Source organism: Nicotiana sylvestris, chromosome 8 (assembly GCF_000393655.2).
Source record: "Nicotiana sylvestris chromosome 8, ASM39365v2, whole genome shotgun sequence".
Lineage (NCBI taxonomy): Eukaryota > Viridiplantae > Streptophyta > Magnoliopsida > Solanales > Solanaceae > Nicotiana > Nicotiana sylvestris.
Window position 1 is genome coordinate 207,637,255 of NC_091064.1, and position 24,794 is coordinate 207,662,048.

At 39.1% G+C, this 24,794-nt stretch overlaps 1 protein-coding gene across 1 annotated transcript; it reads left to right on the plus strand.

Moving 5' to 3' along the window:
- The first annotated feature begins 17,005 nt into the window (after positions 1–17,005).
- Positions 17,006–19,002, plus strand: LOC104218876 (IRK-interacting protein). Its single transcript, XM_009769463.2, has 2 exons — positions 17,006–17,240; positions 17,497–19,002. The coding sequence occupies exons 1-2, from the start codon at positions 17,172–17,174 to the stop codon at positions 18,877–18,879; spliced, it is 1,452 nt and encodes a 483-aa protein (XP_009767765.1). The 5' UTR covers positions 17,006–17,171; the 3' UTR covers positions 18,880–19,002.
- Positions 19,003–24,794: the final 5,792 nt, after the last annotated feature.

The following is a 24,794-nucleotide window of genomic DNA, read 5'->3' on the forward strand; positions in this document are numbered from 1 at the left end:
ACAGTGTTTGGGGAGTAGTGGGGAATAAAACCTTCATCATTTCCAATGTGTCAAGACTACTGGAGTATAATTCAGACGTAGTATCTCTTGACTGCATCCGCATTTACTGCTGTGTCGGGGTCATTTCCTTCGATATCACCTAAATACAATGCTCCTCTCGGCAATATCTTCCTTATGATGTATGGGCCTTTCCAATTTGGAGCAAACTTCCCTTTTGCTTCCTCATGATGCGGCAGAATACGCCTCAGTACCAGCTGACCTACTTCGAAATTCCTGGGTCGGACTTTCTTGTTGTAAGCACGGGCCATCCTTCGTTGGTATAACTGTCCGTGACAGACTGCGGCCATTCGCTTTTCATCAATCAAAGTCAATTGCTCTAACCGAGTCTTGACCCACTCGCTGTCTTCGATTTCTGCTTCGACAATGATTCGAAGCGAAGGAATTTCTACCTCTGCCGGTATTACAGCCTCGGTCCCATAAACCAAAAGATAAGGAGTCGCTCCTACTGATGTGCGTACCGTAGTGTGATACCCCAACAATGCAAATGGTAACTGCTCATGCCACTGTCGGGAACTTTGGATCGTTTTCCTCAAAATCTTCTTGATGTTTTTGTTTGCCGCTTCCACAGCACCATTGGCTTTCGGCCGATAAGGAGTAGAATTCCTATGCGTTATCTTGAATTGCTCGCATACATCTCCCATCAAGTGACTGTTCAAGTTTGCTGCGTTATCTGTAATGATAGTCGCAGGAATACCGAAACGACAGATAAGATTTGAGTGTACAAAATCCACTACAGCTTTTTTAGTGACCGACTTGAGAGTGACAGCTTCTACCCATTTTGTGAAGTAATCGATGGCAACCAGTATAAACCTGTGTCCATTCGAAGCCTTTGGTTCGATTGGTCCAATGACGTCCATGCCCCAGGCGACAAATGGCCAAGGTGCAGACATGGGATGCAGCTCCGTGGGAGGTGCATGAATCAAATCACCGTGCACCTGACACTGATGACACTTCCGAACGAAGCTAAAGCAATCCTTTTCCATGGTCATCCAGTAATAACCTGCTCGAAGGATTTTCTTTGCTAAGACATAACCGTTCATGTGAGGTCCGCACACACCTGCGTGTACTTCGTGCATGATCTTTCTTGCCTCCTCGATATCGACCACTTGCATGTCGCCTAATGGTCCTCTTTTGATCTCCAGTAGCGTGCTCGGGGTATTCTTGTGTCTTCAGGAACCTCTTGATGTCATGGTACCAAGGCTGCGTATTTGATCCCGCCTCGATTACATTGCAGTAACCGTGTCTTTCCTTGATTTGGATTTCCAAAGGATCGACGTGGGCGTTGCCCGGGTAGGGTAGCATTGAAGCCAAAGTAGCAAGTGCATCTGCCAGTTCATTGTGACACCTCGGGATATACCTGAACTCTATTGATGTAAAGCGCTTGCTGAGGTCCTCCACATGCTGTCGGTAAGGGATAAGTTTGACATCCCGAGTTTCCCATTCGCCTTGGGCTTGCCGGATAATCAGGTCAGAATCTCCCATAATCAGTAAGTCTTTGACATCCTGATCGATTGCCATATGCATGCCCATGATGCAGGCTTCATACTCAGCTATATTATTCGTGCAAAAGAAACGAAGTCTAGCTGTGGCGGGATAATGCTGACCAGAAGGCGAGATTAAAATTGCCCCAATCCCTACACCTTTGGCGTTCACGGCTCCATCAAAGAACATCTTCCAAACATGAGCGTCCTCTGAGACTACTTCTACAGTATTTACCTCTTCATCTGGAAAGTAGGTATCCAATGGCTGGTATTCCTCATCGACCAGATTTTCGGCCAAATGATCTGCTAGCGCCTGGGCTTTCATTGCTGTGCGAGTGACATAGACTATGTCGAATTCCGTAAGCAAGATTTGCCATTTAGCCAGTCTCCCAGTAGGCATTGGTTTCTGAAATATATACTTCAAAGGATCCAACCTGCTTATGAGGAACGTAGTGTGGGCTTGGAGATAATGTCTCAGCTTTTGAGCAACCCACGTGAGAGCGCAGCATGTCCTTTCCAGCAGAGTGTATTTGGCCTCGTAGCCGGTGAATTTCTTGCTCAAGTAGTAGATTGCTTGCTCCTTCTTTCCGGTTACGTCGTGTTGCCCGAGGACGCAACCGAAAGAGTTCTCCAAGACTGTCAGATACAAGAAAAGTGGCCTTCCCGGTTCTGGAGGGACCAAGACCGGGGGATTCGAAAGGTATTCTTTGACTTTATCAAAGGCTTCTTGACACTCAGTTGTCCATTTAATCGCCGCATCTTTCCTTAACAGCTTGAATATGGGCTCACACGTGCTTGTCAGCTGGGCAATAAACCGACTGATGTAGTTCAACCTGCCCAACAGACTCATCACGTCTTTCTTTGTTCTCGGGGGAGGCAGATCTCTGATGGATTTTATCTTAGTTGGATCTAGCTCGATACCTCTCCTGCTTACGATGAAGCCCAAAAGTTTGCCCGACGGAACTCCGAAAGCGCATTTGGCTGGGTTCAGCTTCAAGTCATACTTCCTTAATCTCTCGAAGAATTTCCTCAAGTCTTGGATGTGATTATCCTGCGTCCTGGACTTGACTATCACGTCGTCCACGTACACCTCTATTTCCTGATGCATCATGTCATGGAAAATGGCAGTCATGGCCCTCATGTAAGTAGCCCCAGCATTCTTCAAACCAAATGGCATGACCCGGTAACAGTAGGTGCCCCAAGGCGTGGTGAAGGCAGTTTTCTCGGCGTCCTCTTCATCCATCAATACCTGATGATACCCAGCGTAACAATCTACAAAAGACTGTATCTCGTGTTTGGCACAATTATCAACGAGGATGTGGATGTTGGGCAGCGGGAAATTATCTTTAGGACTTGCTCTGTTCAGATCTCGGTAATCTACACATACCCGAGTTTTCCCGTCCTTTTTTGGTACTGGAACCACATTCGCCAACCATGTTGTATATTGGACTACCCGAATCACTCCCGTTTTCAGTTGTTTGGTGATCTCCTCTTTAATCTTGTCACTGACCTCAGTTTTGAACTTTCGTTGCTTTTGTTGAACTGGAGGACAATCAGGATGAATCGGCAATTTATGAACCACTAGATCAACACCTAGTCCCGGCATGTCATCATATGACCAAGCAAACACGTCTTTAAATTCAAAAAGAAGTTGAATTATCGCCTCTCGCGTTTTCTTGTCCGTGTGAATGCTTATCTTGGTCTCCCGGATTTCTTCCGGGGTTCCTAAATTTACCGGTTCAGTGTCATTCAGATTTGGCTTAGGTTTATTCTCGAAATATTCCAACTCTCGGTTTATCTCCCTAAAAGCTTCTTCCGCATCATATTCTGGTTCTGGGTTCATTAATTCGCAGTTAAATAGCTCATTGTGATCTGGGCGTGAAGTCCGCAAGCATGTCATATTTAAAGCCGCATTATTATGACTGAAAAGAAAGATAAAAGGAAAAATAACAAAAATCAGAACAAAAGAAAGAATGGGAAAGCAATGATGATTTTTTTTATTTTTCTTTGGAAAGTTGGAAGACAACAATGTTTACAACTTAAGAATTCAAAACAACAATTGAAAAAAAGAAAACGTTCAAGTTATGTCCTGGAGATAACTTGTGACACAGGAAAGGTGGCAGGACAGGTCTACCCGGACTTCCGTCTAGTCGGGAATGGCGTAGCCTCCCAGTTTTGAAGTTTGGCGTTCGGCCCCATGTACATCATCTCAGCAATGCTTGTGCCTTCACCTGATTGAACCATGTGGATCTCGTAGAGCATCTCTATCATCGCTCCACATATATCCTCGATTTCCTCAGCTGTGAAGACCTCATCATCTTCTTCTTCGGCATACCTTGGCCTGATGAAAGTTGCATATAAATCTGGCAGTGGTCGAGGTAACTTCCAACCCTCGTTTTTTCTTTTCTTTGCCCACTCTTCGTCTGCTGAAGTAGGTTTGAAACCTAGTCCAAAAGGTTTCTTGGTGACTGGCAAGGTAATGGGTTCTGTTATTCCCTGAAGGGTTCGTCCAAGCCCCTTCCCTGGCCTAAATCCGTGCTGGATCATCTCTTTGTCCACCATAACCGAGGCGTTAGACAAGAAAAGCTGGGGGCAGGGTATTCCCTCTTCGTACTGCTCTGTCAGTACAATCTCGAAAGCTTGATAGACCGTATGTTCGCTCCCTTCTCTCGGTTCAAGATATGGGATGGATGGGTCCCGATAGATAGCATGCTCATCTTCCCCATGGACCACGATCTCTCGGTCTTCGTACTCAAACTTCACCATCTGGTGAAGAGTGGAAGGCACAGCTCCTGCCGCATGGATCCAAGGTCTGCCAAGGAGAAAATTGTAGGATGTATCCATGTCGAGCACCTGGAAGGTTACTTGAAATTCGACTGGTCCTATGACCAACAACAGGTCTATTTCTCCCATGGTATCTCTCTTGATGCCGTCGAAAGCTCTTACGTAGACATTGTTGGGTCGGATTCTTCCGGTCCCAATTTCCATTCTTTGTAGCGTGGAGAGCGGGCAAATGTCAACACCTGAGCCCCCATCCAACATTACCCGCTTGACATAAAAGTCTTCGCATTTAACTGTTAGATGCAAAGCTTTGTTTTGTGCCGCTCCTTCCGGGGGTAGATCATTCTTGCTGAAAGAGATTTGGTTGACGGCGAAGAATCTTTTCGTCATCCGCTCTAATTGTTCTACCGAGGTTTCAACTGGTACATATGCTTCATTCAGGGTCTTCAGTAAGATCTTTTGATGCTCGGTCGACCTCATTAACAATGACAGCATGGACACTTGCTCGGGGTACTTGCGCAGTTGATCTATCACTTCGTAATCCGGCATTTTCATTTGTTGGAAGAACACTTCCGCTTCTTCAACACTTACGGGCTTCTTTGGCGGGAAGCGCCTTTGTGTGGCGTTGTTCAGTTCTTGGGTATTTGAATACCTTCCAATGAAAGTATTTTCTGGAAGTTCTCCCATGACCTCTTTACCTTTGTACATTACCAAAGTCTTTTGATAATTCCACGGCACTGTGGACGGGTTGGTCATTGGCTTTTGTGGCACGCGTCCGATAACCACTGGCTCATTCGGCCGAGGTGGTTGAATCGTCCCCCGGACCACATAGGCCCCTTTTGGCACGTACATAGGTTTTGTCTTTTTGATTCCGAAGTTCTGCGTCTTCTCAGCTTGACCTCGTGGTATGTAAAGAACTCCATCCTTTACCGGCACCACTTTCTTCTCCACCTTCTTTTCAGGCTTGCTCTTTACAGCCTTGGCCTTCTCCCCTTTTTCTGGTTTCTGGTCTGTTTCGGGCCTCTTTCCCGTGTCGACAATGGCAATTATAGCTTTCAAAGTAGGGTCGAATTCTTTGTCTTCGCAAATCATTCCGATCAACGGCCCATTATTGTGAGCAGGTAATGGATTGTTAGTTACATTCGGGATCTCTTCGTCCCTTAACACTATTTTCCCTTGCTCTATCAAATTTTCGACCACTCTCTTCAACGACCAGCAGTCATTTGTATCATGTCCCTCGGCCCCTGAATGATAGGCGCATCTGACTCTAGCTTTGTAAGAAGGTGACGTCGGGTTTTGCCTTGTTTGAGGGATTGGTTGCAAGAAACTCAACTGGACTAGCTTCGGGAACAAAGTTGAGTATGGTTCACCGATGGGCGTGAAAGTCCGCCTTCGGGGTGGCTCTTGAGGGCGGAAGTTATTCTGCGGGGGTTGTGGGTTATAGTGGTTGCGGTAAGGAGGCTGATTTCTGGGAGGTGGAGCTGGGCCTCGGTTGGCTTGTTGTGGTGGATGGGCATAAGGCTGGGCATTCATGACCATATAAGGTTGATGAGCATATGCCAAATTTGAGTGGGGGTAGTAGTGTTGTGGGGTTCTTTCCGGAAAACGGGGCCTGGGATGATGATACTCCCTTGCTTCCGAGGCTGCCATAGTCGTTTCTTCTTTCTTCTTCCCTCTTGTCATTCCTCCGGACCCGCTTTGGACGGCCTGGGAGGTTGCCCTTATGGCTGCTTGACTCAGAATCCTACCTGTTTTCAGACCATTTTCTACCATCTCTCCAATCTTGATCGCTTCCGCGAATGGCTTACCCATGGCTGACATCATGTTTTGGAAATAGTCAGACTCTTGAGCCTGGAGAAAAGTAGTGACCATTTCCACTTCATCCATGGGAGGCTTCACTCTTGACGCCTGTTCGCGCCACTTAATAGCATATTCTCTGAAGCTTTCTGACGGTTTCTTCTTCAAATTCGACAGAGAATTTCGGTCTGGCGCAATGTCGATGTTATACTGGAATTGTTTCACAAAATCTCTGGCGAGATCATCCCATATATGCCATCGGGACATTTCCTGGTCCATATACCATTCCGAGGCTATCCCTACTAGACTTTCCCCAAAATATGCCATTAGCAGTTCTTCTTTTCCGCCGGCTCCCCGCAATTGGTTGCAGTATTTCTTAAGATGTGCAATGGGGTCACCGTGCCCATCGTATTTCTCGAACTTTGGGGTCTTGAAACCCGCTGGCAGGTGCACGTGAGGGAACATGCATAGGTCGGCGTAAGAGACGCTCTTCTGTCCGCTCAATCCTTGCATATTCTTCAAACTTTGTTCAAGGCTTCTCATTCTCTTGGCAATCTCATTTTGTTCTGCAATTCTGGGGTTCTGATCTTGCCCGGGTGCAAGCTCGCACTGAGGCGGTAGAGGTTAGTGCTGGTGGCGAACCTAGTTGGTTCCATTGAGAACGATAGTGCTTGGAATGTAAAAGAGGATGAGTCAAAGCTTGGTTTGTACGTGGCAGGTTGTGCCGTAATCGGGCAAGGCGATGCAGTAAAGATGTTCACGCTTGCATCGGTGGCTGACATTCGGGGATGAGGCTCAGAAGGCGATCCAGCAGAGAAGGCTGAGGTGGCTGGGTACCCGAATGGGGTAGCATGATAATTTATGGGGACATTAGAAGTCCCACTTGACCTGGAGAATAATTCAGGGAATCCGGGGACGACACTTGGCGGCTCTTTCCCATTATTCCAATCGTCCAACATTTCCAACATGCGGAGCCGTAGGATTCTATTTTCCTCCGCAGTTGTGGATTCAGGTGTGAGGACGGCTGAGATCGAGCACTCCTCGGAAACAGGGATTGTTTGCAATGGAATTTCTGAAGACATTTCCACACTTCCTTTTGACCTTGTGAAGTAAGTGTGAGTACTGCTTCTGGTCCTAACAACAGGTAGTTGAACACTTCCCCTTGACCTCGTGAAGTATGAGTGCGAGGCCAGACTTTCACCAAACCAACCGTCTTTTCAAAAACCCTGGGGATACTCAACGACAAACGCACTGTTAATTTGCAGCAAATAACATATAGTCAATCTCACGTTGGGCATGATGCACCTATACAGTTAAGTGGATTACTACATGTTTGCTACGAGAGCATGCGTCATTCCGGCATTTTCTTCTTATTAGTTTTCCCCCTTTTTTTCTCTTTTTTATTATTATTATTTTTATTATTTTGCAGTAAAAGAAATGCGACCGGATCCGATGAGGATTGCCTACGTATCACGATGCCTACGTGAATCAGATCATTACGTAGTTCGAAAAACACAAATGAGCGTAAAAGAAGCAACCTCTTTATTGTTGAAATGGTCTATTACAAACTACATTTTGCAAAAGAAAAAGCGAACTTTGAAAATAAACCTAGACTCAAAATAGACTAAAAATCACCCTGATGGGAAAAACAAGCAGAAGATGCTAAGATACAGATTTGACTTATGAGTGCATTATGGTTTTGAAAATTGGTGTCCGCGGGGCATCGTTCGACCTCGCCGCGGTCCTAGGCGTGAGATCCCTCTCAAGTTGCTCCAGCTCGTGCATAGTCTGCTTGACATGACCCATTACTGCCGAGAGGATGGTAACGCTGGACATGTTCTCACATCGTAAACATCGTCTGGTGATGGCATGGGCAATGACCTTGATCCTATCTCTGGTTTGCTTCTTCTCTACGAGTAGGCGTTTTATCTGATCGCTGCATATCTTGAAGACTTGAGCATCCTGTACATGCTGATGCCTCAGTCGCCGTACTTCCAACTTCATCTAGGCTATTGAGTCGTACCAGTATCTGCTCTCAATTTGGAAATCCTTGGCCTGATTAACTGCTTTGATCTCAAGTGCAGCCATTTCTCTCTTTATTTTAGCAATAGTTTTCCCGTGGTCGCCTTCCAATTGATTCAGGTATCGGCGATGCTTATCTACTCTTGTATCCCACTGTGCCCTGAGCTCGGCTATGACGTTTTCAGATTTCTCCAAACCATCTTGTCATTCCCTGATTTCGCTTTTTAGCCTTTTTATCAGTTGCTCGTCTGATCGACGCCTTGGCTGTTTACCCGCATCCACCCTTATCTGTTTGATCTGGGCTCTGAGCATTTCGTTTTCCTGAATTAACCTGTTCCGCTCTCCCAGATCGGTAGCAACTTGCACGTTGTGCTCATATTTCAAGCTTTCCACTTGTTGCTTTAACCTGCTGATTTCGGCGCAATAGCCTCTTTCTTTCGCTAACCAATCCCACTGCCTTTGTGATGATTCGGTGAAATTCCGGATATGGGGTCTCTTAGCCGGCCTTTCATGCTCCAGTTCCCTTCTATACCATGCAAGGTAGCCTGGCGTCGTCTCTCCTTTGGCTCGATCCCGCACGCAAGTATCTGATTTCAAATATTGACACTCACTCCAGATTTGGCGAATCTTCGCTTCTGGGAATTGTCCGTTAGGACTTATCTCAACTGCTTGAGTGCTAAGATCTTCCTCATGAGGTACTGTCTGGCATCTTCCGAACTGTCTCAAAACTCGGCAGGGTGCGTAAGGTTGAATGCTCTTAAGCCCCATCAGTAAGAAATGAGTTTTAGCTGCCGACATATATAGGATCTCATCAACAGGCAACCATCCTAGCGTCCATTGTATTTGGCTGGCAGTAAGAGCTTGAAAGAACGAGGTCCATGCCAGGACTCCTTTGGGCAAACTGATCTCTTTGGTTCTCGTGTAAAATTCTTCTATGCAAGTCTTTTCCGGGGAACCATGGCTCAAAATCTCGGAATGATGGCAGAGGTGCTCGGTCATCCATATTTGTAGGAGCAAGTTACAACCTTCGAAGAAATTTCCCCCAGCTTTACAAGCTGTAAGAGCTCGAAAGATGTCAGATACCACCATAGGTGCGAGAGTACTGTCATTTTGTGTGAGTAAAGTTCTGACGACCCCGGATATCTTCAAATCAATGTTTCCGTCTTTCCTTGGAAATACCAGAAGGCCCAGGAACATCATCATGAAAGCTACTCGTCTGTGTTTGTCCCACTTCTGACGAACACCTTTGCTGCACAGTTTGTTGATTGGATTATCGAATCCCCCCTCATGACCGTACCTATCATATATGAAGCATGGAGTACAAAATCCGGCTGCCAGATCTGGGTTGTGGACCGTTCTGGGTATCTTCAATGAATCTAGGAACCGATGTACCGTGACAACTCTTGGGACGACCAAGTATTTTTGCCTCAACGGAAGTTCCGCATTCCCGATGTACCCGGCCATTTCTTCCAAAGTTGGGGTGAGTTCAAAATCAGAGAAATGGAAAACATTGTGCGCCGGGTCCCAGTAGGTAACCAAAGCTCTTATGATATCTCCCCGAGGCTGGATTTCCAACAAACCCACAAGACCTTTCAGATATTTCTTGACCTCATTTTGTCCTTCAACACCTAGATCATTCCACCATAGCCGTAACTTGACAGGGATTTTGGTCATTATTGAAAAATGTTCATTTTGCATCGTGCTCATCCTGCACATTTATTAAGGTGATTTTAACAAAAATGACTTGACTCAAAAATATTTTACAGAGGGGATCAAGTTTTGAACACGGCCTTTAAACACTTCGGGGACGAAGATTTTAAGGCTGTGTGGGTCAACTGGACAAAAATGCTAAACAAGACCCAAAGGTGGTTGTTTATGCAAAGTCAGCCTTCCGGCGTCCCTTTTCGGAATCATTCAGCTATTTATGACAAAACAGCATCACCTGACTTATTTATGACTCTTTAAAAATTTGACACATCTCTTTTTATTTATTTATTTATTTATTGATTGATTTCGGCTATTTTAGCAAAATGGGGTTGAACCCGACGAGGGTTGCCTACGTATCTCACATCCGGTGAGAATCAAACCGGCGTAGTTCGGGATATCGTGAATAGAGAAAATCAAATAAACCTAGAAAACGAGAATATTTTTTTATTATATTTTTGAAAAGAGATAAAGACTAAAGAAAAAATATAATTTTTTTTTAGGAAATATTTGGACTATTAGTCTGATTTTATAAAAAGGGTACTACGAAAGAAACAACATTTTTTGAATTATGAATTTTCCTTTTTTTTTTCTTTTTTTTTTAAATAAATATCTTTTTTTTTTTTTGAAAGTGATAAAACAAAGAAAATTTTTATATTATTTTTTTTAATAGCTCAAACTAAGAAGACAAATTTTGTTTTTATTCTTTTTTTTTTAGAAAAATTCCGGCGAGGTTTTGACATTACTTGGACATTGGTTTTATTTTTCCAAAATAAGTAATTATCTCCCTACGCTGCTATTTTCTTTTTTTTTAGGAACCGGTCAGCATGCGGAATTGAAGCAAATAAATGCGCAAAACAGATAGGAATGCAGCAGGATGGTCTTTTCATTTCAGGTTGCCTGTCCTAGACGGACCCAACCCCTGTGTTGAGTCCCCTAAGTCAAATGCAACATGATGCAAATAAGCGTTTCTACTAGGGATCCGGCATGAAGTCAAGTTATTCTAGGTTCGTAACCTGGGTATTTGTTCTGGACTGTGTACCCGAGCGGACAACTCGAGTCGAGGAGGGGGCTACGTACCGGGGACCCGCGAGATCGTCCGACTTTGTAACTTGTCCGACCTCTTTCTTATTTCAGGTATTGACACTAACAGAATAGGGAGTCTCGACCAGCGAGCTTCTCCCCGGAGGTAAGAAGAGAAGGGTTTCGGCACAGTTTATATACAGTTCAGATAATATCAAAGCGGTAAAAGACAACATTTAGCACGTTATGCAAAAACATGTAATAAAGATCAGATAATAAAGCCAAATATAACAATTATTCTAAGCTCGAATTCTTGAACCCTGAACCAGTGGTTCTGGGTTTATCCCCAGCAGAGTCGCCAGAGCTGTCACACCTCCTTTTTGCGCGCCCGCCCCGAAGGGTTAAATGCGCGGGTGGAGTTTTTCCAATTTAAGTGACAATATTCGAAATGGGATTATTTATTTAATTCAGAGTCGCCACTTGGGAAAGGTTTGGCTTTTGGTGTCCCAAGTCACCGGTTTATCTTGAATCCCAAATCGAGGAAAATATTCGACTTTTCCAAATGAAGTCTGCGAACCAGAAATTCTAAGTAAGGAATTCTGTTGACCCGAGGGAAGGTGTTAGGCACCCTCGAATCCCGTGGTTCTAGCACGGTCGCTTAAATTGTTATAATGGCTAAATATCTGATTTAAATACATGTTATGACTTACGTGCTTTTATTAAGTTTAAACCACTTTTATTATTATCACTCATTTATAGAATTGCAACGTCGTGAAAAATGCATCTCGAGCCACGTCACAATCAATGCACCCGTGGTCGTCAACACATTTTGACTCCGTTGAGACTTGGATTTGGGTCACATCAATGTGCATCCGTGTTTAAGAAGGTAATTTAATTAAGTCGCGCCTAAAGAGTCTAACGTGTTGTTATCTTTGGAGAAGGCAAGGAAATTCACTATACCGCCCATCTCCAAAATCTAAATGTTTATTTATTGCGTGCCCCGCAATGTGTATCTTTCTTCTAACGGGGCTCATCTCATTATTTAAAAGAGATATCCTAAAGTGGCTACATTTTCTATTATGTTTGTCTCTAAAATAAAAAGGGAAAAGGTACGTGCTAAATTACTTAACCAAATCCGGATTTCCTGTCAATCATTTGATTCATTTGGTGAATTGTTTGCAAGATGAAGAATGCAGTATCTCATGGAACCTGCCTTCAATTTTAATGAAAATGACATACAAGCTGGTGAAACGCTACAACTACTCCAAACATTTCTTGAGTTGAATTTAGCTAAACTTATTTAGGCAAGATTAAAGGAATTAACTACTAGGCGTTGTTACTAATGGGATTTGAATGTGATCTTATGTACTGCCTAACGAGACCCAGCAAAAGGACTAAAATAAAACAAGGCAGCATAGTATAAGTTTGGAGTATCCATACCCCGTATTAACAAACAACTACAAACTAAAACATGAAGGACTAAGCTCAGATGAGTGTTAGTTAACATACACTTTCGTACTATTGAATTGTAAACTAACAACTACACAGGCCCATTAATATACCATGAATATTACAACAAATAACTTTGAATTTCCTCAACCTTTTTCATTTCATGCTTTCAAACTGTTTCGGTTACACCAATATGGGACTTGAAATGTGTACCTGGGAGATGCTTACAATGAAGAAAGCAGGAGAGTCAGTTGAGCAGCAGTGCAAACGAAACAGCAGCAGTAGCAGATAAATAGCAGCAGGACAAATTCCAGTGCAAGATGCAATTATAGACGAGGGAAAAGGCCAAATGATGGCAGCACACAGTGTAGTAGAAATAGAACTCCAGACAATCCAATTCCGAGATAAACCAATGCAACAAACACTACCAGTAATCTCGACTGAAACTTAGAAGAAACAATACTACCTAACAGATTGACAGCAGATGAACTTCAAACAAAACCAAAGTTTCTGATTTCCTGTCTGTTTTTTATTTCTTGCTCTCTTTCTATCCCTATCTATCTCTCTCTGTCTGTGTATTTTAAAATCCAGAACCAGTCCCTCAATGTTTATACCTTCCTTGTTTTACTTCTCTGTCTTGTGTTATTATCGAAAATCTCCCTGTGTCTGTCTCCTGTATGTTCTGTGTGTATTAATATGTATGTATTTCAGCTCTCTCCTCTCAAATCTATATTCTCTCTGTTCTCTTATGTCTCTCGCTTTAAACTGATGGAAGTTCTTCCTTTTATAAGCCTAAAGTCTGCCCTTAACAGCCTGTTCATCAATCACCCAAACACCCTCCCATGTGCTCTCCCTTTTTCAGTTTCCACTTAAACCTTTAAGTATACAAACCTCCCATGTGATCTGTTTTCTTTTTCCACTTAATTACTTAAAAAATAAAACCTTCCCATGACATTCCCTGACAGTCCTCTTTCCCATTTTATTTACTAAAAGCAAACATGGGCAGCAGGAATATAATCTGACAAACATGCTGTCAAACTATTTTAATTCAAAAAGGGCCTTTATGCACATGTTGTGCACAAGTGCACATGCCATCAATTCAGATTGCAATTACAGACCAAACCTTAGGTTTCTGAAATCACATTAACAACTATAAGTAACTAAACTTAGTTCTTAATTGATTCAGGCAATGTTTAACAGAAGCAAATCGATTTATTTTTGTTCAGACAGTTGAAACTAATTGACGACACATGTCGACTCGACTATATTAGTTATAACACATACAATCGAAACCAAAATCAGACATTTAACAGTATAGGACACATGATTCGAATTGTATTGACTAAACAGAATTGTATCCGAGGAATCAGTTAATCAGTTCAAATTTGAAATTCAACTAATTGCACAACAAATACATACATACACATTATCAGAACAAGTAGAAGAAGAAACTCAATCAAACAACAAAGGTTCAGGCAAGGTGGATAGGACACAGTTGATCAAACTCAAAACACAGATTTCACGAAACATGAACAGCCTTTAGAACAATCACATGGACTAAAACAAATAAAGAAAAGAAAGCAAAACTCACCTTAAAATCCGAAAAATCAAAAGACCCTAGCTTGGACTCGAACAGACCTTTCTTAAGGCTGAACGGACTTTAATCGAAGTGTTTCTCAGATGAGAAACACTTCGATTAAGGTCCATTAGACCTTAATCTCTTCGGCTTGAACAAGACACGGACCATCGACGAGGAACCCTATGGTTCCAAAAATCAGATCTGGGATTCATGCTTCCCTGGTCAGATTCGGACCAAACCAAGCATGGTTTGGTCACGAGGGGGTCTGGGGAGTGTCTGGTGTGAAACTGGGGTTAAACGGTGTAAGTCAAGTTTTGCTCGAATCTTCAAATGAAGATTCGAGGACCTAGAGGATGATTCGAACTAAACGGACTACAGATCCATGTTCAGGGTGTCAAGGTGGTTTTAGGGTGTTAAGGTGAAGGTCATCGGCGTTCATGCCGCCGGGATTAACGGCGAGGGATAGGGGGCGGCTAGGGTTTCGTGGGGAAGGAGATGAAGACGGAAGCTGGGGTATTGGATAGGGGGTAGGGTATGGTTGGAAGGTTATATATGGGATGGGTGGGTTGATCTCGGTCGTTGGATGAGGCAAGATGGAAAGCCCAGATCTTTCATCTGATGGGGAAACAGTGTCGTTTCGTCCTAAAGGGGTTTGGGTCGGTCCGGGTGGAAACGGGTCGGGTTCCTCAGTGGGTTATGGGGAATTGATCTTGGCCGTTGATCAATTTGAGATCAACGGCCCAGATCGGACTGGATTAAAACGGTGTCGTTTGGAACCCCCCTGAGGCCAGCTGGTCTGGACCGGGTTTACATGGGGTTTGGGCTGAGTTCGTTTGGGCCAATTTGTTTAAAATTGGCCCAAGTCCGAAAAAAGATTTTTTTTATTATTATTATTATTTTATTTTCTTCTTTATTTTTTAAAAACAAAACCTAAGTAAATCAAATTAAAATTAAATAAACACTTAATACAATTATTTGCACACACATTAAAATATTTTAAAACAGGTAAAATCAAACAAAAACAAAATCACGGACAAAGATGCCTATTTATGATTTTCTATTTAACAACCGGATTACGGTTCAAATTATGCATGACACATACATTTTTTGTATTTTGTTTTAATAAAATAAAATGGGCAAAAAAAAAATCATAAATAATTAACAAAGTGCCATGTAAAAATCCAAAAATTGTACAGCAGGGCCAATTGTTATTATTTTTTTATTTCTTTTGGAGCGATTGTCGCGCGAAACAAAAATCACGTTCTCACAAGAGCTGATTCCAAGTTTGAATAAAGAGAAATAATTGCAGTCATTTATCACGAGTATAAACATTGAGTGCGACTAAATTTTTACGGTAAAGATAGTCTTATTATGGCAAGGGGACCTTGGTGTAACCGGTAAAGTTGTTGTCATGTGATCAGGAGATCACGCGTTCGAGCCGTGGAAACAGTCTCTTGCAGAAATATCGGGTAAGCCTGTGTACAATAGAACTTTGTGGTCCCGCTCTTCCCCGAACCCCGCACATAACGGAAGCTTAATGCGTGGGGCTGCCCTTTATAGTCTTATTGTCATGAGTTTACAAATACCTAATTATCTGCTGATTTCTATGCATTTCTTAAAAATTGATATCAAATTATTTTCTGCTTCCAAAATGATGAAGGAACTAGCTAGCAAGTGTTCTTAATAATTACCACTTGGTATGTCTCAATTGAGTATCATGACCATGGTCTCCTTCTAAGTTCTAACTGCATAATTACAAAAAATTAAATAAATACTCTACTTAATAAAAGGATAACCCGATATACAAAGAATTATGTATTCACCCAGGATTCAGAAAAGGGCTGCACTCCAAAAGTGAGATGTAGACGGCCTACACTAATGCAAGTATTAATGGTTGCTTTCACGATTTGATTCCCTGACCTATATATGACAGAGACAATTTTACCGTTGCTCCGAGACTCCCCTTCAATTTTCTTCTACTTCATATTTGCTACAATACATCTTAGATGAATTTTAACTCTTTATTAAATTCATTTCATGTGAAAGTATTTAAGAGTCTCACCAAATGTACTCGGGTATTTCTTTTTTCTAGCTGGCATTTCCCATGAAAATATTTTAATTGCGGTAAGAAAACTATTAAATTATTTTTTTTCTTTATTTAAGGAAAAAAATGTTAATTGCAGCACTAGATGCTTCTCCCCTTTAGTAACTTGAAAAGCTAAATGAAATATTATTGAGAAATTGATAGCACTAAATAAATATATAATTAATTAGTAACACAAAAGGAAATCTTTTAATGCTAACTTTAAGAATTATATATTTTTGGACACGAAAGATCAAAAATTATTAAAAGGCATAGCATGCGTAATTGGTCAATCTAACGACAATTACCTATTCTAATATTCTATGCGTATGAATTACCAGGTCTTGTAATTATTTATTTTCTTTGTTAAGATTATTTACATTACAATGTAATTGTTAGTAACTTGTTTGATATCTACCTTCCAAGTGAAATTAAATATATTTAAGTCAAAATAGTAAGGCTGGACATCAAAAACAATATTTTAAATGATTTTAAAAGTTAATTTTGTATGAATACTATCTTTGTTAAATTTATGTAATCTTTATTTGCTTCTTAAAACGTTCAAATTTTTAAGAATGAATAAAAAATAATACTTTATTCTACATAAGTTTCTTAAATTTCTGTAACTATTCAATTCGAAATTTTACAAAACATTCTTAACATTAATTTTTAAGTATTAGTTTAATTTTCTTACTATACTAATATACTCCAATTAAATGACTAAAATTAAAAGGTGTCCAAATTGGAAAAAGAGTAAAACCAATATTAAATGGAAATTAAGTCATTGACATTTGACTCATAAGTCATAACGAAGACCCAACTCCACATTGACAAGTGTAACATACGCTCCATGTGTCACGTCATAGCAAACCATCGTTAACTCCTAAAACGCTCCTGTAGCGCGTGGTACTAATAAATTCTGATTCTTCTGTATTTCTCCACGACCCAGGGTAGGGGTGATAGGGGGTGGGGGTGCGAGGGGGTGGGGCGTTAGCTTAGAAGAAGCTGAAAATATAGCTTACAGATTTCAGAAACCTGCAAAATCTGTTGTGTGATTCATTCAAAACCATGATTACAAGCCGACGAAAAAACAAACACAACCTTAAGAAAATGAATACACAATGAAACTGCCCACAAACACACATCTTTAAGATTAAAAGAAACAACCTTTTCTCATATACACTCAATTCCAATGGCTAATTCTTCTTCTTCTTCCTCAAAATCCTCCATTTCTCCTCGTCATCCCCCTCTTTTTACTCCTGTAAGTTCACCACTCACTCTCTTTTCCCTTTTTCTCTTTTGGGTTCTTGTCTTTTTTTACTAAGATATTTGGTATCTGATTTTCGAATGGAGCTTGCTGCCATGTGACCTGGAGGTCGAGCCGTGAAAACAACGCAGGGTTAGGCTGCGTACACTAGACCTTCCCTGAACCCCGCACGTAACGGGAGCTTTGTGCATCGAAACTGCCTTTTTGTATCTGATTTTCATTTTTTTTGTGTGTGTTTTTGTTGATGCAGATAGAAGAAGGGAATGAAGAAGAGGAATATTCACAAGGAAGAAGCAGTTTTAGAGCAGAAACAACACCAAGTGAAGTTGAATACAGACACCATTCTACACCTTTACATCAACACTCTAATAATACAGAGAATAAAGGCAAAGGGTGTACAAAAAAGAGGCCAGAAAATGGAGAAGATGAAAGAGGAGTTTTATGCAACAAATGCAGGCCAAGTAACAGAGAGAGAATTACTCATGTAGTTCCTTTAGACAACAAAAACAATTCTATATCAAGTCCACATGGTATTTTCAAATCAGTTCTCTCAACTTTAGTTAAAAAAAGTCCAAGATTATCATCATCTTCAGATGTTGAGTCTTCTACTGGAGGGTCAAGAGAAGAACAATGGAAAATAGCAGTAGCTGAACTTTCACATAAGTTAATTCAAGCTACAAGAAAAAGAGATGAAGCTATTTTAGAAGCATCAAGATTGAAGTTTTCTATGGTTGAGCTTGAAAAAAAGCTAAACAAGCTTGAAATTTATTGTCATAGTTTGAAATCTGGGCTTGAAGTTTGTAGCAACAATGTTAATTCTCAGCACCAAATTACCAAATCCCCTCATCTCCAACGTGTTAAATTTGGTGAAGAAGATAAAGTTATTGAACATTTCTTGGTTATGGTTTCTGAGGCAAGATCTTCTGTTAGAAATTTAAGTCGATCAATGACATTTCAGTTAAGACAAATTGGTGGTAAAGTTTATGATCGAATTGCATTACTTCTTCAACCATATGATATTAAGGTTTCAATTTCAAGAAATCCAAGAGGGTTAATTGTATATCTTGAAGCTTTATTAAACAAAGCTTTTTATGAGGATTTTGGGTCAATTGGATTTCAAAAAGGTTCTTGTAATCAAATCTTGAACCCCATTGATCGTTGTGAAGCAAATTTTGGTTTGTATAATCGTTTGAAGGATTTAACGTGGGAAGAAGTTTTGAGTAAAGGGACAAGATTTTACAGTGAAGAATTCAGTAAATTTTGTGATAGGAAAATGAGTGAAATTGTGGCTATGTTGGGTTGGAACCGTGCTTGGCCTGAACCACTTTTACAAGCTTTTTTTGGTGCATCAAAAGCAGTGTGGTTAGTGCATTTATTGGCTAATTCACTGCACCCTGGACTGCCTATTTTTAGAGTGGATAAAGAAATGAAATTTGACTCAGTTTATATGGAAGATATGGGTGGAGATAAAGCTAAGAAATTGGTTCCAGCCATGGTTCGAATCATGGTCACACCTGGGTTCTATGTCTATGACAATGTGGTCAAGTGCAAGGTGCTTAGCAGGTATAATAATAGTATTAACAATATTTCATTTGATGGTAATGAAAAGGGTTTAACTCCATCACCTACATAACAAATTAGACATATGATCAAATTATTATCATATAAAAATGTTTAGTTTATTTTGGTTGTATGTACTTAGATTTTGGTGGACTTTTTAAAGCAAAGTGAAATATTTGGCGTTTTGTTGGTGTAAGTTTTTGCATTGTTTTTCTCATTACTTGGTCAAATTGGTGATTTTCTTTATCAGACTTTTCTTGTTGGGGATTGGATTCTAACATTTCTTTGGAATGAAAGATTAAAAAGGGACAAAAATTCCTATATGGAATCTCATAATTATGTGCAAACTAGATAGATAGAAGAAGGTACAAATGAATGAATACTACTACTTTTTATGAGTTGTTTCATTTCTTGTGGTACCTAAGATAAATACAAGAAAGTAGTAAAGTTTCTTCTTGGTGTAATGAGTTGTTGTTGTCGTTGACAGCCTTCATCTAGGTTTCCTCATCCTGCATTTTTGTCTTATTAAGAACTTGCTGGGACCAATGCAAGAAGTCCAACTCACTCTTTTTTAAAATCACTTTCATAGATTCACTAATGATCTCCATATATTTTCACACCTAAGATTTGCATATACATCAAATGTTACCTTCTATTAGTACATATATAACAACCACAATAAACCCGATATAATCTCACAAGTAGGGGTAAGGTCTATTAGAAATAGCCTTTATATCCTCACAAGGTAGGGGTAATGTCTACGTACACTACTTTCTTCAGATCCTATAATATGGGATAATACTGAGTATGTTGTTATTGTTGTTGTAATCTCACAAGTAGAACCTGAGGAAGGTAGTATGTATGCTGATATTACATGTACCTTATGAAGATAGAGAGACTATTTCCGATTGACCTCGACTGCTAGTACAGATAACGGCCGATATATCTTCTCTTGAAAGGTTTAGACAAATAAAAAAAATCATCTAGCATTCTTTTGTCTCTATTAGGATTTTATTGTTAATCTCCATCCACTTTATTGATCGTTAGGTCACACCATCGAAGGAAGTTATCTCCATATATGATGACATCTAAGATTTACCTATCAAACAAACACTACATGTTAAGGGAAAACATTTTATCAGACTTTTTCTCTCCCTTTGGAAATAGAATACGTATTGAAAGTAATCTTTATCGGTTACATCTTTATCCTTAAAGATGATGTTTGAATGAAAAACAAACATTTGTCCTAGGTATTGTCATCTATACACATTAATTGTTTTAGAAATGGTTAAGTTGTCATCAGCTAGCTGATGTATTTTGATTACTTATAATATAAGGTCGACCACGTTTACATTAATAATACTCCACTACGTAGTTTTCTTTGTTGGTTGGTGGAATTGAAGTAAAGTTCAGCTAGACATTTGTGCATATACGTGATGCTACTTTTTCTCAGCACACTTGCTACATGGCATTTGCTTGAAAACCATTAGCTCACGATTTGTTGTTTTGCTTTCATATATTATACTACTAATATTGTCCCACCTAGTGTGGCATTATTTACTCAAAATAACACCTATAATGTTAACTTTTACCTTAAAAAATATAGCGGGAGAAAATAAGTTATTAAGTAAGATATTATTGAAAGCATAGTTTAGTTGAGGAAACTAAGAACAGAGGCATGATTTTGACTTTAAGTGAATTTTAGTCTTGAAACTAGTAAAAGGGTAACCTGATACACAATACATCCTACATTCACACAGAGTCTGGGGAAAGGCCGCACCCAAAGGGTGATGTAGAGTGTAGACAGTCTTGAAACTAGAAAAAATTGTATAAATAATATGCGTAATAGATAAGCAGTAGTAATCTTTATGAGAAATTCTGAAATATGAGGAGAGCTGCATAAATTAGAATACGATCTGTAATGCGTATAAAATAATGTTCACTCATCAGCACGAAAATTTAAAAAGAAACAATAACAATATTATCACAGTTTTGGGTGTGGAAGTTGGAAAACATAAAATTGATATGGACAACTTTCTTGTCTATTCTGATTATTTAATTTGAAAGTAGGAGGTACTTATTTAAACAAAAACATAATACAAGGGTCCGCCAGATGAATGAAAAGGGTATTCAATTTTATCAAGAATGGAAGAAAATTTACATAATACAAGGGCCAGCCTTAGTGTGTTACTTATGGCCTTATATTTAGAGGTTAACCATTTATTTAAAATTAGGCTAATGGTCCGAATTTTAATTTTGAATCTCAGATCAGGTAGTCAATTTCACACTCAGACCACTAGTGTAATTTTGAAAATATGACCAACTTCTAGTATAAATGTACAATATCACAAATGAAGCTATTTGTGCAAATCAGCTTAAATGGCTAATTTTTTTTTTTGGTGAAAAATAAATCTTTATTCATCATCCCAAACCAAACATACATATTTTTCATCATTCTTCCTCTATTTTTATTCTATCCTTACTGACTTTCCTCTATCTCAGCTATACTTTCATTATCATGGACTGTTTCTATACATTTCATTTCTATCTAGCTATATAGTGACTCTGTCCAGCTTATTTCTTTCTTGTTTTTCTTCTTCTGTACAGCTTCCATGCACCTGTATTTGCATGTATGTTGTATCTGCTCCAATATTGCTTGTGGTCTTGGCACTTTTTTTATCCATACTGCTTCATTCCTAGCTCTCCATGTGTGGTAGATGACTGCATGCTGCCAGCACTGTCATTGTGAATGCTCTACTTATTTTCCCTTTTGCTTTTCTTACCATCCTTCTCCATATCCCTGTCACCTCATTGTTCTTTATATTCATACCTAGCCATTTGCATACTTCAGCTAAGCACATCTTAGAAAATGTGCATTCAAAGAATAGATGGTCCATTGTTTCTACATTTCCTTCACATAGCATACAATCACTATCTTCTGTTATTTTCATTCTCAGTGTTCTATCCTTTGTCAGCAGTTTTCTTTTCATTAAATAGCTAAATTGGATAAGCTGGACTTAGTACAAGACATATAGTTGAGTCCTATAGTTTCTGGGTCGATATGAGATAGTGCTTTTGCATCTATACCCGGTTTCGGAGTCACAATTGATTCTATACCCGCTTTGCAAAAGTGTTTGCAAGCGTACCCACTTTATGATCAACTTCAAACTTATCGGGTCTGAAGTTAAAAAAGAAATTAGCCTGAAATGAAAAAATTGCACTTCAAATGCACTTAAGACCTGAAGTGCAACCAATGATTTCATGCATTTAAGGCCAATAAGTCTGAATTAAAATATTGTACTTTAGATGCACTTAAGGCCAAAATGTCTGAAGTGCAACAAACGTTTTCCTTCACTTAAGGCCAATAAGTTTGAAGTGAAAAATTGCACTTCAGATGCACTTAAGGCCAAATAGGTCTGAAGTTTAACCAATGACTTCATACACCTAAGGCCAATAAATCTAAAGTGAAAAATTGTACTTCAGATGCACTTAAGGCCAAAAGGTCTGAAGTGCAACAAACGTTTTGTTACACTTAAGGTCAATAAGTCTGAAGTGAAAAATTGCACTTCAGATGCACTTAAGGCCAAAAGGTCTGAAGTCAACAAATGTTTTGCTACACTCAAGGCCAATAAGTCTGAAGTGAAAAATTGCACTTTAAATGTTAAGGCAAAAAAGTCTAAAGTGCAACCAACATTTTCATGCACTTAAGGCCAAAATAGGCCTGAAGTGCAAATTGCCCAGAACCAGAAATTTATTCTTCGAATTATAACAATTAAATATACAATTTAATACCTAAATCTACTCCAAATGAGCTCGAATTTCAAACATAGCCTCCAAATATCAACATGAACAAACCCTAATCATCAATTTGTTAAAACAACAATAAATCTAGTGAACTCATTTTGCAATTAAGAAAAAGAAGAAGAAGAAACCCTATGTAATAGTAAAAATAAAGCGTCATAACAGCTCACCACTATAAAACATCATAAACTATCTTAAAATACGTTCACAAACACCATCTAAATCACTGTCACCCGAAGAAGAAGAAGAAGAAGAAGAAGAAGAAGAAGAAGAAGAAGAAGAAGAAGAAGAAGAGGGGGGATGTCTGAAGTTGTTTAAAAAGTGAGTACAAGTTAAAACTTTTTTAAAAAATGGGTGTAGGTTAAATGGGGGCGACCAAATAGGGTGCCCGTGCAATTTTACACAAACAGTCATTCTTAGGGTGCTTTTTAGAGATTAACCAATATTTATTTTGTCCTGAAATTTTGTACTCAAAATCTTAACTTTAAGACAATTTAGTGCATTTTTGTCCCAAGAAAATTAAACTGATAAATTAAAATTGAGGACATATTGACTAATTCCTAAATAATAGCTTTTTAAAGTGGCTATCTAGTGTCATTTCTACTATCCCTTTTTATAAGACTTAGAAACATACTTTTATCTATTCGTAAATATGAAACTACGTGTATGAATATTACTTTATATATCTTTCCAATGTAAAATGCTTACGTGATTTGATCTTCTCTATAGTACAGTACTTTACTGCAAAATAAAAGTCTGATTAAATATCTAATTTTAAAACTTAACCGAACTAACATAATCAGTTAGAAGATATTCTTCCTAACCCCTTTTTCCTATATGCTTGCAGCCTATTTAGAGAGGTTTTGCAAACAACATATGACAGTCTCTTTTCTGGAAAGTAAAGTTGGTGGCCAAATTATTGCCCATTTCTCTGTTTAAATAAATTGTTGTGATAAATCTCATCCTAATCCCCAAGGAGTAGTTGATATAGTCGCGATCATGCATGGTGGTTTCACCAAATGTAATACATGAACTTCGATTTGTATTACACGTACGTCCTTCTAGGTTGTCGTTCGACCAATTTGCTTTTAAGCTCGTATCGTTCCAGATCAAGCTAGAATTTGAAGTTTATAGGTTCAGAAATTTATCTTGTTTAACTAACTAGCATTTCGATTAACAAATCGTACATATATAAATAATTTCTCAAGATACATAAAAGATTTAGACCAAAATTATTGATTCTGTCAAACCTGTAACTCAAATGCTAGCTTCACCCTTGCATGGTTTTAATCGGTGGCGAAGCCAGAAAATTCCCTAAGAGTGTTTAGACTTGAAAAAAGTAAAAAGAAATTCAATACAAAGAGTGTTTAATATATGGTATATACATCTAAAATCTAATATTTCACTTATATACACAATATAAATTTTTCGTACTATTTTGATGACCACCCTTTAGCAAAAGGTGGCTTCACCCCTGCCTCCACTTATATAATATTGATATACATGGATGATTCTAATGTTCTAGAATTAGGAAGAACTTAACCGCGTGCATAATTTTCTAAATACGGCATTGTTTCTGAAACAATCAAAGCCAGGTGTTTAACCGTAATTCTCCAGACTTTCCTAATTAGGTCCTAGCTACATATTCCTGGCAGTTTCCTTTGTAGCATTCTTTTTCGTTCCCTATCAAAACAAAGCTCCGTATGACTTCCGCTGAAAGACATTTCAAAAATATACATTTTTATAGATCATGTGAAAACTAATATGTCACAATTTTTTATGGTTAACCTTTTAAAAGTAACACTTTGATCTATCCGTTTCAAAAATAATAAACTTATTTATTTGAGAAGTCAAACACGGTTTTTTATGATCATATTTTTGCAAATAGTTTTAAATATTCTAACTTTTAATACCTCTTATATAAATTTTAAATGTATAAAATTTATTTTTTAAAAAAAAACTTAAAGAATTTATATTCAAATTACACCGAACTCCAAAAAGATTCAAACAAATTGAAACAGAGAAAGTATAAAACTTGTACTAGTATAATAAAATTCTTTTGGTTCTTTAAATGGGAATATTCACTTTATTTTATTTTACATGACACTATTACTATTTTTGACTCAAATATTTTTTTTTTCTAATTTTTTAAATACTTGCTGAATTTGTATTCTAAAAAATGAAGAA

Excerpts from the sequence above, each read along its gene's own strand:
- LOC104218876 (XM_009769463.2), top strand. The coding sequence starts at position 17,172 with ATGGCTAATTCTTCTTCTTCTTCCTCAAAATCCTCCATTTCTCCTCGT. Across the intron at positions 17,241-17,496 it reads ATCCCCCTCTTTTTACTCCT|ATAGAAGAAGGGAATGAAGA; the intron begins GTAAGTTCACCA and ends TTGTTGATGCAG.